Source organism: Sorex araneus, chromosome 3 (genome assembly GCF_027595985.1).
Source record: "Sorex araneus isolate mSorAra2 chromosome 3, mSorAra2.pri, whole genome shotgun sequence".
Taxonomy (NCBI): Eukaryota; Metazoa; Chordata; class Mammalia; order Eulipotyphla; family Soricidae; genus Sorex; species Sorex araneus.
The window spans coordinates 203184160-203200989 of NC_073304.1; the positions used below are offsets into that span (position 1 = coordinate 203184160).

The 16830-nt window shown below is 39.2% G+C and overlaps 1 protein-coding gene across 1 annotated transcript in view; it reads left to right on the top strand.

Annotated features, from left to right (window-relative positions):
* The window catches only part of PPM1D (protein phosphatase, Mg2+/Mn2+ dependent 1D), a 47048-nt gene extending 30510 nt beyond the window's left edge, over nucleotides 1–16538 (top strand). Inside the window, exons 4-6 of the mRNA XM_004608601.2 lie at nucleotides 6894–7084; nucleotides 8088–8330; nucleotides 15052–16538. Coding sequence (XP_004608658.1) covers nucleotides 6894–7084; nucleotides 8088–8330; nucleotides 15052–15609 — 992 coding nt within the window. The 3' untranslated portion in view covers nucleotides 15610–16538. The remainder of the gene's footprint in view (nucleotides 1–6893; nucleotides 7085–8087; nucleotides 8331–15051) is intronic.
* Nucleotides 16539–16830: the final 292 nt, after the last annotated feature.

The following is a 16830-nucleotide window of genomic DNA, read 5'->3' on the forward strand; positions in this document are numbered from 1 at the left end:
AGTGTGGCCAGTAATTAAAAGGGGAAAAAAAGGGCCAGGCCACTGGTTTAGCGGGTAGGGTATTTGCCTTGTGTTTGACTGACCCGGGTTCAATCTCTGGCATCCCATATGGTTCCCTGAGCACCGCCAGAAGTAATTCCTGAATGCAGAGCCAGGAGTGGCCCCTGATCATCGCAAGATTTGGCAGAAAAGAAAAGGCGGAGGGGGGGAGGGGGGAGTGAAGAAAGAAAAATCCCCTTGGAGAATATCTTTCCCCTTCCTTCTCTCTTCTTAGGTGATACATTGGTACCAGATACTAGATTAAGCTTTAGAAAGAAAAAGTAGACATTCTGTCTACCCTAATGTTAAAATACTAGCCAGGTACTTGGAGAAACAGGCTATAAGGAAGTAAACTTACAGGGGCCAGAGCAATAGCAGTGGATAGAGCACTTGCCATGCACACCCAACCCAGGTTTGATCCTTGGCATTACTATGTGGTCCCGCAAGCACCACCACGAGTAATTTCTGAGTGTAAAACCAGGAGTAAGCCCTGAGTGCTGCCAGGCGTGGCCCAAAACCAAAATAAATAAATAAATAAATAAATAAATAAACAGACAAACTTGTGAAGAAAATAATCACAGATTAGGGAATATGAAAGAAACAAGATCCTGTGATAAAGAATAATTAGAAAGTTCAAACTTTTTTAGATAATATGGAAATGCTCTTTTTTAGGAAGTGTTTGGGGGTTTTAGTGCCGCGGATTGAACTCAGGGCCTTACACAAGCAAGGCAAGCTCTCTACTGCTGAACTCCACCCCGGCCCCATAAGACAAAAAGCCAGTGATGAGTAGTCTAGGCATAGATTTTATATTGGGAAAGAAGTGACACATGCTAGGAATTTTCAAAGGACTGGAATTAATGAGGTAGATCTGGACTATAACCTGACAGATATTTGTATTGTAGTCTTATTAAGAAGCATGAAGGATAGTAAGGAGTAACATCTGATTTGCATTTGAAAAGATCATTCCACTCAACTATTGTACAATCTTTTACTACTTTTTGGTGATAAAAAAATAAATCACATCTTCCTACTCTTTTTGAAGCTGTTAAGCTAGTGGGGTCAGGGGAATAGAAAATAAAAGACATGTGGAAAATAACTCTTAAAAATAGTGTGTGTCACAATAGAATTAAACGAGTTGTTATGAAGAGTATGATCAAGCAGAGTCTTATTAAAAAAATTCTTATTCTGTTTTATTTTTTTTTGGCCATACTTATCAATGCTCAGAGGTTACTCCTGGTTCTGCACTCAGGAATTACTCCTGGTGACAATATGGGATGCTGGGGATTGAACCCTGCCTGTTTGGCTGCATGCAAGGCAAGTTCCCTGCCTGCTGTGCTATCTCTAGCTTCTAAGATATAATTTTAAATGGGATGATCAAAGGTCTGAATTCTAGTAAAGACATAATGAGGCATTTGAATTTGTGGGTGTCTGGGATAAGAGAAGTTAGAAAAATGACAGATGTAAATGTCTTTACAGATTATTGAATGCTTGGGTGGGATGGTAAAGTTGAGGTTTGGGCCACACCCAAGGGCTGTTTCGTATTCAGGAATGACCCCTGGTGGTGCTCAGGAAACCATATGTCATAAATGGGAACTAACTGGGAGATTATTACATGGCAAGCACCTTATCTCCCATACAGTCTGATTTTTAAAAAGAAATTTTTTTTTTTAGGCTAAGCAATTGAGTAGGTAGAATTACCATTAGTAGCAAAGACTGAACTCTCTGGAAGGGGGATTGGCCGTAGTTCAGGGTTTGAACTGCTGCAAACCACAACACCCCAAAAGAGAGAGAGAACAAAAGGGAATGCCCTGCCACAGAGGCGGCTTGGAGTGGGGGAGGACGGGATGGGGTGGTGGTGGGAGGGATGCTGGGACCATTGGTGGTGGAAAATGGGCACTGGTGGAGGGATGGGCACTTGACCATTGTATGACTGAAACGCAAGCATGAAAGTTTGTAAGTCTGTAATTGTACCTCACAGTGACTCTCTAGTAAAAAATTTTTAAAAAATCAGTAAATTTTTTAAAATTTTAAATAATTTCAAATAATCAGTAAATCAGATTATTTGACTAATCTGATGAGCAAACACAACCGAAGAAATACACAAGCAATGGGGGGAAAAAAGAGCTGTGGTTCTAATTTTTAAGTTTAACTTGTTGCACAGTAATCCTTGTTGACTAATTCATAATAAATTAATAGTATCTAGCACCATTCTTAACAGTTTATGGCCATTTTTCTTGAGTGGGGGTGGAAGTTGACATGGAGAGTCTTAACAAAATTTTGACCATCTAGTCACGGATCATAATCAAGAACAAATGTGGCGAAGATGCCATCTAGTGGCTGGCTACTGGAATCACAGGTGTATTGCAGTTGATTTATTCAGTGAATGGATTTTTATTTTGGGACATACTCTGTGGGTACTTCCAGGCTACTTCAGGATCAGTGCTCAGGAGTTGCTCCTGATTGTGGCAGGGGACCGTGCAGTGCCAAGGATGAACTCTGGGCTCCAGCATGCAAAACATACGCCCCCACCACATGAATGGACTTACTTAGTGCAGTATGTCCCATGCACATGGTCTTTGCCCTAATGAAAGCTTCAGTTCAGGGAACTGGGGAGAGGTTTTCACCAAATGATCACATTCAAAATGGAAAAATGGTGGCTTTTTAGGTACCCTTGTATTGTGTACTGTTGAGAACTTAAGACGAATGTGAAAAACAAAAATAAGATATGCAAGGGTCGGGGATATAGTTTAGTGGTACAGAGTTCATGCTTCTTCCTGTGTGAGACTCTAGGTTCTAATCCTAGCACTGGGAAAAAAATAATTTTACATATGGCAAGCTACCCGTGGCGTATTCGATATGCCAAAAACAGTAACAACAAGTCTCACAATGGAGACGTTACTGTGCCCGCTCAAGCAAATTGATGAACAATGGGAGGACAGTGCTACAGTACTATATAATTGAATAATTCAACACATCTCAAAATTTTGCAACCATCACTACATAATTAGTAAGCGAATCGAAAAAGTTCACGAGATCCACATTCAACATATCTAGTAATAGTTTTATATACCAAAAACAAGTAGTTCAGAGTGAAGTATTTTAATGCAGTTAAGTATTTGGGGGCATCACACTTTGTTGCAGTGCAGAACTGCTGCCAGACTTGTGGGGCCAGGGGTTTGTCCCCCTGAGGTCTCACATGTTTGAGGCATGCGCTCCACCACTGAGCGCCAAATAAATATCCTTTATAGCCACCCAAAACAAGCTTAGGTATGATTGCTTAAAATATCTTGAAGATTTTTATGCTGAAAACCATAAAACACTGATGAAAGAAATTAAGAAGTCCTAGGTGAATGGAGAATATATCATGTTCTTTGATTGAGCATTACATTTTATTAAGATAGCATTTCTCTCCAAAATTATCTGTAGCATCTCTAGTCCCAGTCAAAACCCAGGGCTTCAGAAATTTATGTTGGGCAAGCTGAGTCCCTCTAGAAATACTTTTATTTGAGAGGGAGGCTCCAGGTAGTGCCTGGGAGGCACAGGCCCTGGGAAGCGTTTCACACCACAGGCAAGGCCATTGGTTCAGTGCAAGGTCCTAAGGATTCAGTGCTGCTTGGGCCATGCGGTACCAAACATCTGGGTCTACTCCAGTGTTCCTGGTGTCCTCCAAGGCAGAACCCAGCAATGGTTGGGGGAATGCGGGGTCCTGGGCATTGAAGCTCAATCCAGCTCATTTACCCTAATTGCTATATGCGATATGCCAAAAACGGTAACAAGTCTCCCAATGGAGACTAATTGCTATACTACTCCAGCCCCACTAGGATATGAAAAGAGAGGGTTAGTGGGAAAGAAAGAAAAATATTGGCAAGATACTGGACTGGTTGGTGATTTGGAAGTTGCCAATAAAAGTAATTGTCAGCTTGATAAAATGATTTCACCAAGGGAATATACATTTATGTGTAGACATCTCTTAAAGAATACATAAGACTAAGGTTGTCCTATTCTAATGGTTACTCTTCCCTAAGTGAAGAGCTGGGAAGGTCTATCTTTCATTACATGCCCTTTTATGCCATGGTAAACTTTAAAAATGGCTTCAGGACTGTAGAGATGGCTTAAGGGCTAGAGCGTGTGCTTTGCATGCAGCAGTTCCTGGTTTGATCTCTGGCACCACATGGTCCCCTGAGCACTGGCAGGAACAACTCCTGACCCCCAACTAACTCCAAGCTGGTAGTGGCCCCTGAGCATCATCTGCAGACAAAATTAACCCCCCACCTCCCCACCAGTCTTTACATTTATTTATTTTGCAGTGCCAGATATTGCAGTGCCTAAGACCTCAGGATTGGAGAGATAGTACAGCAGGTAGGGCACTTGCCTTGCACAGGGCTTACTTGAGTTCAGTCCCTTGCCCTCTGCACCCCATGTAGTTTGCCGAGCCCCACCAGAAGTGATCCCTGAACTCGGATATCAGATCACAGCTAGGTGTAGGGGAAAAGACTAACTTCACAGATGCAAGGCATGTGCTCTGCCATTGGTTACATCCCTAGCCCAGGATGTGGGTTGTTTCTTTTTAATACAATGTAAATTATATTTAGAACTATGATGCTTTCTGCATTATTTATGTGATTCTTAATACTGGCAGTTTATTCCCAAATATTAAGGGAAAATTATTTCAGAAAGCTTTTGTGGATTCTGTTTTTGCTACCTTAATATTTTTAACTGTTTCCATGTTCATTTTATCATTTCATCAACCAGGGAGTTTTGTTTCGCTGGTATAAAGAGGTAAATATGTCTTTGTAAGCCAAACTGAATTAGAACTAGATTTTTATATTGCGTGTGTTTTCTTTTGCTGTTCTGAAGGATCAGTTGCCCCTTTTAAGAGACTGGTGTAGCAGTGAATTTTGCTATTTTTGGTTGGAATAATTGACTTGAATCCTTTCCTTGGATTCTGAGCATGTTTGAATTGGTTACTATTTCTAATGGGAGGGAATGGGGAATTTTAAGAAAAGGGGAAGGACAAGGAGCTTTATCTTGTTTACCAGAAAGCCAGACCTTCTAAAAAGAAATGCAAATTATTCTCTTGAGGTGGAGAGATGTCAGAAGGCTGGTACACATGCTTTACATGAGGGAGGCCAGGGTTCACTTCCCAACACCACCTCGTTCCCCCCAGCACCCAACAGAATAAATAGTCCCTGAGTACTTCTGAGTGTGGTCCCCAAAACAATTAAGAGAAAAAAAAGGTCAGTGCTCTTTGGGTCTGAAAATACAGCTCAGGTAGAGCACATCCCTTGCATGTGTGAGGCCCTAGGTTCCCCCAGTACCAGGGAAAATAAGCAGGCTTGTCTAGAAATCTTTTGCTTTTAATTTAGGTCCTTCCAACAGAGAATTTTACAGCAAACAAAAGAGAATATATTCTCCTTTCTGCCTCCTTCCCCAATTTGAGGGCACGAAAGAAAAATTATGTTTTATTTTGTCTTAAGTGTTACCAAAGAGTAGATGGTTTTTATAAATTTTTTCTTGTTTGATTTTTTGTGATTCTTTTCAACTACACATTTTGGAGGTTTAGGTAATAGTATAAAACAGAATAGTAGTATAAAATGTAGACTTTGAAGTGGCAAAAATGTAGGGGGGTGGAGAATAAGTTTCAATTTTGTTTTCCTGCTGGTCATACAGTTGGGTAAGAGCTTAAAATAATTATTTTTTTTATCCCAAGAATGTTCTTAATGACTGGCAATTTTTCTATAAGTTTTGATGAAGGTAGTTTCTTGATTTAGGAGTTAACAGGTTTTTCATATAGTCACCAAGATTCTTACAGAACAGATTCTCATCTTATGTTTTCACATTTATCTTGGTAATTAAAATTTTTTATTTGAGGGTGTTTGGGATCTTACCTAGTGGTGTTCAGGGGGTATTTCTGACTCTGAGCTTAAGAGTGACCCTTGGTATATATGGAGACCATTTTCAGTGCTGTGGATTAAACCAAGGTTAGCAGGGATATAGGACACGAGCCTTAACCATTGTGCAATCTCTCTAGCTCTTTTTTGGTTAATTTTTACCCTTTGCTCTTCCCTGTGCATTTTAGAATCTCTTATCAAATGAAAGTCCATAAAAAACCCTTTGGGAATTTTGGTTATGATTAATACTACCAGTTATTTGTGGAAGAATTAATATCTTTATAATATTGAATTTGTCTATGAATATCTTATTTCCCCATTTAGTCTGCTTAATATTTGTCTAATTGGAAGTACCTTGCATTTTGTTCACTGTTTAGATGGATTCTCTTCTCTACTTAATTGTATAGGAATTGTAGGACTGACTTTGATATCTTAAGCTTGTATTTAACAATCTTATCAAACATTTTTTTCCCTTTCTTCTTCCCTCCCTGGCAGTGCTTGAGGGACCATATAGGATGCCTGGAATTGAATGTGGGTTAACTAAGTACAAGGCGGACACCCTACCAGCTGTACTATCACTCCAACCCCACCTGGCCCAGCATTTCTATTTTGATCATTTGATTTCTTTTTAGCTTCCCATATAAAATTAACTACAAATAATGATAGTTCTCTTTTCTCCTTACTATTCCATTCGTTTGGCTTATTTTTATTGTCTTTACTGGGAAAAAGCCTTCAGTTGAATATTGGAAGAGAATTAGTGATAGGAATTCTGTCATATTAGGGGAGTTACCTATTATTTCTGGTTTGCTGGGAATTACTCTTTTAAGATCATGAATGAATTTTTAAATTGTTATCAAATGTCTTTCTGTATATGTTGAATTGAACATGTTGATTTTCTCCTTTAATTTGCTGATATGATACAGCTAGCTTGGAAATAATACTTCTTCTATTTATTGCCCCCAGGTGATTTGTGGAGCTATGATTTCTTCAGTGGCGAGTTTGTGGTGTCACCTGAGCCAGATACAAGTGTCCACACTCTTGACCCCCAAAAGCACAAGTATATTATCTTGGGGAGTGATGGACTTTGGAATATGATTCCAGCTCAGGATGCCGTATCTATGTGTCAGGACCAAGAGGAGAAAAAATACTTAATGGTGAGAGTCATTTAATAATTTGATATTGGCTGAAAGAGATGCTTTGGATGTGGACACCCCATGTTTTATCTCTGCACTACTGGGTAAGACCTAAAACCCTTAAAATAAGCCAGGTTGACTGTGTGCAAGGCAGGCACCCTACCTTAATAGATTTATAACTTGCAGATAAATGGTGCCTTTCTTCAATTGTGCTAAAATTCCCTAGCCCTTTTTACTTTTTAGTATTTCTGACTTTTGGCTGCTTTTTTCTAAGTTAATGGCATGGTATAGCTTAGTAAAATTAACCTTTATTCTTTCTTTTGTGACATATAACAAGGTGTTTCTATAACCAAAGACTTATTTTATTTCACAGTTTAACAACAACAACAAAATCACTGCTTAAAAAGTCAATTCCAGAGCTTGAAGAGATAGTGTAGCAGTGACCAACTGGGGTTTGATTCCTCCTCCCTCCAGGAGCTCTTGAACACAGAGGAATAAGCCCCTGAGCACTGCTGAGTGTGGCCCAAACACCAAAGAAAAAAAACTCTATTCTAGGCTGGGGTGGGTTGTGGACTAGCAGGAGAGCACATGCCTTATTTGAAGTGTTTGGGGTTCAATCGCTGGTACCAAGAAAAAAAGCAAAAGCAATAAATACTATGTAAGTAATCCACTTTGGAGAAAAATTTGCTGAGATTCATTTAGCAAGTTACAAAATGAACTTCAGGGGGCCAGAGAGATAGTATGGGGATTAAGGCACCTGTCGTCCATGTGGCCAATTTTGGTTTGATCACCAGCACCACTTGGTCCCCTGAGTATAACTGCTAAAAAGAGGTGAAATTTGAACACAAGACCTTCTGTTTAATTAAAGGCAATATTGTATTAACATAGTAATGGATACTGTGGGTGATGTTTAAAGTTTTAGAAATTTGTATTTAGGCTACTGAACACCTAATTTTTTATTTGATATATATGTAGAGGTGACTAAATTTGACTTTTAGCTGTCTTCTTCTTTTATTAAAAACAGGGTGAACACGGACAATCTTGTGCCAAAATGCTTGTGAATCGAGCATTAGGCCGCTGGAGGCAGCGAATGCTTCGAGCAGATAATACTAGTGCCATAGTAATCTGCATCTCTCCAGGAGTGGACTGTCAAAGAGATTTCACCAGTGAAGATGAGCTCTATCTGAACCTGACTGATAGCCCTTCTTATAATAGTCAAGAGACTTGTATGATGATTCCTTCCCCGTGTTCTACACCACCAGTCAAGGTATATAATTGGAAAACTTAAGTTGTTTCAATAGAATTTATTTTGTGAATATTCCCTGAAAAAATTTTAAGATTGGGATTTGAACTAGTTTTAAGAAAATGATATTTTTCTTATGTAACTTATGTCAGTGAGCTGTCTTTACATCAGTAATAATTCAGATGCTAACAGTATATCCAGTTCCAAATAGAGGACTGGTGAGACAGTTCAAAGGGCCAAGCACATGCTTTGCATGCAGGCGCCTGAGTTTGAACCCTGACACCATTATCCCCTGAGCATCCCCAGGTATGGTCCAAAATTTAAAAAAATTAAAAAAGATTTTTTTTAATTAACCAATAAAAGAAGATGGTCAAAAAAACATTATCAAATAGATGCTACATGTGGCCTTGAAGAATATGAACAATATTTTTGAAACATGATTTTTTTCTAATAACAAACATTTGTACAGCATTTATAAGATTGTGATTTCTTTTTGGGGGGGTACCCCAACCAGTACTTAAGATGGGGGCACTGGGACCACCTCCTGGGACATTAGCCTACCAGGCTGGAGTTTCCTTGTGAGGTCCTGAGGCTGCCGTGATGCTGATCCTTGACATGGTAGAGACCACCAGGGCACCTTGCTATGCTTCTGGGAGCCTTTAGGGCTATACCTAGTGGTGCTGGGAGCCTTCAAGGATACACCAACCAATCTTGGGAGAATGCAGTGCTGGGGATCCAGCAAGGGCTGGCACAATCCCTACACTATCTCCCTAGACTGCTTGTGAAATCTTTATATGTATTTCATTTGAACCTCATAACCCAGAAAAATAATTGAGCAGATCTTACAGTAATTGGAAACTAAGCAGTATGAATAGAGTCAAAATTGAATGAATGACCCTTAGTATTGGTTGTCTTTTAACATGAACATGAAACATCATTCTGAGGCTGAGGCTGAGGCTGTGTCTTAGTGGTACAAGACACATACATGACATATGTGAGGCTCTGGGTTCAGAACATTGAATAAAAAAATCATTATTATCAATATTACTGTTGAATGTGCTTAAGATAATGCTAAAAAATTGTGTCAGTGATATAATATGCCAGGTAAGAAGCACTTGCCCTTTTTTGTGGAGGGTGGGGGGCGGGAAGATTTGGGCCAAATCTGGCAGGGCTCAGGGAGCATTATGGAATGCTGGGGATCGAATCCAGGTCAGCCATGTACAAAGCAAGTGCCCTACCTGCTGAACTATCTCTCCAGCCTCTGACACTTGCTTTTATGCATCTAACAGAGGTTCTGTCCCTGATACCACATATGGTCCCCTGAGCCCCACCAGGAGTAATCGCTGAATACAGATGGGTGTGGCCCAAATATCAAAAGCAATAAAAGATATGCTGTAAAATATACTTAAATAGGTGCTGAGTATGCATATTTTGCATGCAGGAGGCCTGGGTTTGATCTCCAACAATGCAGGATCCAATGAGGACCACTACATACCTCCAAGCACTATGTAGCTTCTGAAAACTAATAGATAAGACCCCCCCTGACCCAAAAAAGTAAAACAAATTTAAACAATGCTATAATTTTCCTTTTTTGTTTTGTTTTTTTTTTTTTTTTGGATCACACCCGGCGATGCACAGGGGTTACTCCTGGCTCTACACTCAGGAATTACTACTGGCAGTGCTCAAGGGGACCATATGGGATGCTGGGAATTGAACCTAGGTCGGCCGCGTGCAAGGCAAACGCCCTAGCCGCTGTGCTATTGCTCCAGCCCCGTATAATTTTCCTTTTTTGATTTAATTCTTTTTTTTTTAATTGAAAATTAGTAGTAGTGATAGCTTCTTTTATTTACCTGGCTTCCTAGAATGGATTTTCTAGAAGGCTAACCATTAAAATAAGAAATAAAGTGGAATTTTGACATGCATTCAGATAGGGATTTTTTGTTTGGGGCCACAACAGACTGTGCTCAGGGCTTATTCTTGGCGCTGCATTCAGGATCCCTGGCAGAGCTCAGGGGACCATATGGTTGCCAGGGATTAAACCCAAGTCAAATTCATGCAAGACAAGGGAAGGAGACTTTAAGATAGAGGTAAGTTGAGGAGTCAGAAAATTTCATAATGAAAATAATTGTTCTTAATGCTGATCACTAGTAAAAATTATTGTAGTTTGGAGGAGGTCAGAATGATAACACAGTGGGTAAGGCACTTGCCTTGCATACATTTGACCTGGGATTTATCCTTGGCACCCCATTTGGCACTCCGACCCCACCAAGTGCACATTAACTAGGTATAAACCCTGAGCATTGCTGGGTGTCGCTCCAAAACAAACAAAAAACATTTCTGCAGTGTGCTGATTAACATTAGTATATGTATATACTCCTACATTAATGTAAGTATAGTCTTTTACATATACAAAATTGTATATGTACTTTCTGTAAGTATTTTACTTAGTTTTTGGGTATTGGGGCCACGCCCTATAGTGGTGGGAGTAGAGCATACTACTTCCAGCTTTCTGCTCAGGGATTACTTTGGAAACCATATGGTACTGAGTATTGAACCAGGATCATATAAATGCAAGGCAAGCACCAGAGAACTAGTCTAAGAGTTGAGGTACTTGGTTTGCACACAGCTTCCCCTGGTTCCACCCCTGGCACCATATGGTCCCCCAAACACTGCTGGGATTAAGTCCTGACTGCTGATGGATAAGGCCCCAAAACAACAACAAAAAGATTCATATATAAGTACTAACATATAGATGAACATAGTTATTTATTAATGACCACATCCCAAAATGAGAAAATGTTTACAATAATAATCAGTTTTTGTTGCCTCTAACATAATAAGTAGAAAAGGACAGATTTCCGCCTCAAGAAACTTTTAATTGACTTACAGGTGAGCAGTCACAACTATGTTCTATTTATTTTATTGTTCTAATAACCCCATGTTAAGTTTTATATATATATATATACATATATAAAGATAAGTATGATATTAAATTACATTAAATTAGTTTGGAATTTTGTTTGGTGTGTTTTTTTTTTCTCTCTCTCTCCTTTTGAAGCCACAGCTGGCATTGGTCAGGCTTACTCCTAGCAGGCTTCTGAGGACCATAGTGGTGCTGGGGATTGAACCTTGCTGGCTGTGTGCTTAACAGGCACCCTACCCGATGTTCTATCACTTTGGTTCCTGGAAATGTTTTTTCTTTTCTTTTCTTTATTTTTCTTTTCTTTTCTAATAAAAGCTTACGTAGACGTAGTTAGTTTTATTATCTGTAGACATACCGATCTAAAAGTATCAAGTCAGAACTAAGATGGATATAATAGTAAAACTTCATTGAAGTGAAAATTACTATGGCGTATGTTTCCCTTTTTTTGGGGGGGCCTTTTGGGTCACACCCAGCAATGCACAGGGGTTACTCCTGGCTCTGCACTCAGTAATTACTCCTACTGGTACATGGGTGACTATATGGAATGCTAGGAATCCAACTTGGGTCGGCCACATGCAAGCAAACGCTCTACCTGCTGTGCTATCTCTCTAGCCCCTATGGCAAACATTTCTTTCTTCATCCTTTCTTTAGGGAAAATCTAAATACTAAATTTTGCCCTTTTTTTTTTTTTTTGGATGAGCCAAAGACTGTAGTAGAAATTAAGAAGAGTGGGAGTTCCTTCAGAAAATTAACACTTAATTTCATTTGTACTCTGGACACAATTTACAGTTAACTATTTAATATTGGATGGTAAAATAAATGTAGAGAGAATGTATCTGAAGTAGTGAAACTTAAAGTATATTTTTTCAGGAGGAAATCTCAATATCACAAATGTTTTATGAACAGGTAAGAAAGCTTAGCAATGCAAATTATTAATCTGAGATGAGTCTAAGACGTTTTTGCAGTTGCCTATGCTAACAGATGCAATGTATTCCCCACAGACTGCCAATAAAAAGAGATGGAAAAGGGAAAGTTCAAGGAGGAAGTGGGGAAAGAAAAGCCAGCGCACCTGTAGTGTCAGAATAATAATATGTGGATTTAAAAGGACACAGCGTAACAGAAATTACAATAAATTTTGTTAACTCTGAAATTTTTCTTTTGTTTTTCTTATTAGATAAGATCTAATATCTAAGCCTACTATACACACTAGAGCAATATGTTCTGTTCTTCTGTATAGCTTGATTAGTATCTTTTTCTTGTGCCGTAGTTAGTGACTTGGTTATTTGGCAATAGGAAGCCTTCATTCTACTGAATATATATGTTTTCTGTATTAAAGGATGACTTCTTGATCACAGTTTCTATGAGATAGTTTTCTGTGACAGTGGAAACTTGCTTGTGACCTAGACATTGGGATCAACCTAACTGCAGAAGGACAAGGTCTTCACATACAAATTTTGTTGATGTTAGTAAAAGTCATTTAAAACAAACACTACTTTCTCAACACAGGTGCTTTGAAATAGCCTTTCTGCCAACATCTAGTTGGGTTAAAACAGATCACAAGAATTGGGCTTTTAGGTCAGAGTGATGGTACAGTGTGTAGGGCTCTTGCTTTTGCATACCTTGCCGACCCAGGTTTGATCCCTGACACCTCATATGGTCCCTTGAGTCTGCCAGGAGAGATCCTGAGCACCTCCGGGTATGGGCTAAAGAACAAAAAGATTTAGGCTTTCAAGAACCCAATCAGTGTAGAATCAATAAATGAACCAGTGTCTTAAAATCATTTAATGCTTTCATAGTGAAAAAGAGAAACATTTGGGTTATTAACAAATTAGGGGGTTGAGGGGCCAGAGTTATAGTACAGTGGGAAGGGCACATGACCAACCTGGGTTCAATCCCTGGATCCCATATGATCCCCTGAGCACTGCAAGCAGAGTAATTCCTGAGTTCAGAGCCAGGAATAACCCCTGAGCATCATTGGGTGTGCCCCCCACCAAAAAAAAATAGACAGTTTTAGGGAGTGGCTAAGGCATTTGCTTTGTGCATGACTGACCTCCATTCAGTCTCTGGCACCTTACATGGTCCCTGAGTGCAGTTGCAGGAATAATTCCTGAGTACCTCTAAGTGTGGCCCACAAACAAAAACCCGGACAACAGCAAATTAGGAATTTGAATTTTCATCACTAGTCATCTTTGGAGTCAGTTAACTTTATTATGTGTGTTGTTATAGACACCTCCCACCCCCACCCCACTAGTCTGTATAGTTAGTTAGATTGAAACAGGGTTCTTCATCGATAGATTAAAACAGTTTTTGATGGCTTTAGTTTTCTCTTTCAATTCTAGATTCACTAAGTAGTAAATATTCTTATGGTAAATATACTTTTATAAAACACTTCTTCGTTTTTTGGGTCACATCTGGTAGTGCTCAGGGATTACTACTGGCTCTATACACAAGAATCCTGGTGGTCTCGGGGGACCCTATGTGCTGCTGGGAATTAAATTTGGGTTGTCCTCATGCAAGGCGAACCTTTCTATGGCCCCAGAAAGCACTTTTTTGAAAGGTGTTTATTCCCAGACACTTTTATATCAGCTCTTGTGCTCAGGACTTACTCCTGTCTCTATGCTCCTGACTGTTCAAGGGACCATATGTGATACCAGGAATCAAACTCAGTTTTTTCCTATCTTTTTTTTTTTTTTTTTTTGCTTTTTAGGTCACACCCGGCAATGCACAAGGGTTACTCCTGGCTCTGCACTCAGGAATTACCCCTGGTGGTGCTCAGGGGACGATACGGGATGCTGAGATTCGAACCCTGGTCAGTCGCGTGCAAGGCAAACGCCCTACCCGCTGTGCTATCGCTCCAGCCCCAAACTCAGTTTGGTTGCCTGCAAAACATGTCCTATCTCTGGCCAAGTATTTCAATAAAAAAAAATTAAATTTTTTTTTTCTAACATTCCTAGTGATGCTTATAGGAACCATAAGTGATGCCAGGGATCAAACCTAGCTTTTCTGCATGCCAGCCAAGTGCCCTGTCCACTGTACTATCTCCCGCTCTGGTTTTTCAATAAATTTAAGACAGTTATTCAGGGAAATGTTACTTGTGGGGGGAGATTGTATTTGCACTTCAGTCCTTGCTTAGCTATTCTGATAATGATACAATATTATAATATGTATGTTGGACTAGAGCAGTAGCACAGCAGGTAAGGCATTTGCCTTACTCACAAGTGACCCAGGTTCGATTCTCAGCATCCCATATGGTCCCCTGAGCACCGCCAGGAGTAATTCCTGAGGGCAGGAATACTCTGGTCAGTAGTAACCCCTGAGTGTTGCCGGGTGTGGCCCAAAAGTTAAAAAAAAATTGGAATGACAATATTATAAGTGTATGTTTTATATCAGCTCTTGTAGGAAGAATATCTTACCTGTGTGGAGGTAGGAGGCTATTCTGAGTTATATGTAAAGGAAGAGTACATATCTGATTCACCTGTTAAAAAACAATATCTGGAAACTTGTTTGATTTTCAAGAATTTCTTGGAGAGTTACCCTAGGCATGCTCAGTAAGTCCGACTTTTTTAAAATCAGAGAACAGTGTGTAGTGTTCAGGAGTACACGCAGCAATCAGGTCCTTTTACGACATGGTAGTTGTTTTAATATTGAACTTCATATTTCCCTCAAAACTGAACATTCAGAAATTCTAATTTAGAAAGTGAAAATAAACCACCATCACTTCTCCGAAAAAGGTACAGAATTGCTTCTTATTCTGTGAAATCTATTTATTTCCCTGTGATTATATTCTAGGATAAATTATTTCTTTACTTTGTTGTTTTCCAGTCACTGGAGGAAGATCCATGGCCAAGGTTGAACTCCAAGGACCATGTACCTACCCTGGTTCGTAGTAATGCCTTCTCTGAGAATTATTTAGAAGTCCCAGCTGAAGTGGCTCGAGGAAATGTCCAGGCGACAGTCATACTTCCAAAAGATCCAGAGCCACTTGAGGAAAATTGCACTAAAACCCTAACTTTAAGGATACATGAATCTTTGAGTAATAACCTGTCCGTTGGCCTTGTACCTACTAATTCAACAAACTCCATTGTGGACCAAAAAAATTTAAAGATGTCAACCCCAGGTCAAATGAAAGCCCGAGAAGTTGAAAGAACCCCTCCAGCAAACTTTAAAAGGACATTGGAAGAATCCAATTCTGGCCCTCTTCTGAAGAAACATAGACGGAATGGCATAAGTCGCAGTGGTGGTACTCAACCAGCAAACCTCCCCGCAACCTCACAGCGAAAGAACTCTGTTAAACTTACCATGAGACGAAGACTCAGGGGCCAGAAGAAAATTGGAAATCCATTACTTCACCAGCACAGAAAACCTGTTTGTGTATGCTGAAATGTATCTGGAAAGTGTGTTCCCCCCTACCCCCCAAGCTTAGAATGTAAGAGGGCTTTTTTCAAGTTGGCAAAGTTGAACTATTTTTAAAGAGACAAAATAAACATTAGTATACAATTTGACTTTTTTGGAATTCCACAATTTTGACTTGGCTTTTAACTTGCTTGTATTATAAATGTGAATTTTGTAGATGTTAGGATATAGTGCTATAAATGTGTGTAAATTTGTATCCTTCACACAAACTCAGTCTCTTACTCTGATACACAGTAAATGTACAATAGGGCTAAAAAAAATTTTTTTTAAGCAAAAGAATCTATTAGATTTTAGAAATACATTTAAGCTTTTTAAAATGCTTATTAAGGAATTTGTAAGTCACTTGTAATAAAAGCTACACAACTTTTTAAAGTAAATTATTAAACAAACTGGAAAAGTGATGTATTTTCATAGTGACCTGTGTTCCATTTACTGTTTCTTAGAGACAACTACTGTCTTTTAAAAAATTATTTTTTATCATTTCATAATTCAAAACTTGAGTTTTTCATAGATGCAAAGATGTTGAACCATGCTAATGTAGCTGAGTGTTTTTCAGTATCTCTGTCCTAATTAAAATACTATGCAGTATCTCTTATTTCCATAGCATTTTCTAAAACATTTAGTCATCAGATACATTTGCCAGATATTTGGAGTAGAAGGAGGTGTCTTTACCTACAGGATGCTTTTCTCAGCCATCCCAGACATTCAGTGGCATTATTAGGTCTTGAGGTAGTTACCCTCTTTTAGTGTTTGCGTAAAATATGTGAAATTTCTCTTGCTATTCTATAACAGATGGTGCTGCTAATTCCCAACATTTCTTAAATTATTTTATATAGCATACAGTTTTCATTGATTATATGAATATGTTTGTTCATCTAATAAATCAGTGAACTGTTTCTGATGCTGGTGGATCTTTGTTGTTGATTTGTTTTATTTTTTGTTTTGGGTTCACACCTGGCAATCCTCAGGGCTTACTCCTGGCTCTGCGCTAAGGAATCACTCCTGGTGGCCTCAAAGAACCACGTGAGGTAACAAGGATCAAACCCTGGTCAGCCACATGCATGACAAGCACTTTACCCACTATACTATCTCTCCAGTGCCTTGTTTTAGTCATACATACATAAACTCTTGTAGCATATCCTGCTTTAAAAAATAACTCGAAATTGTATAAAGTTCATTTTTGCACTT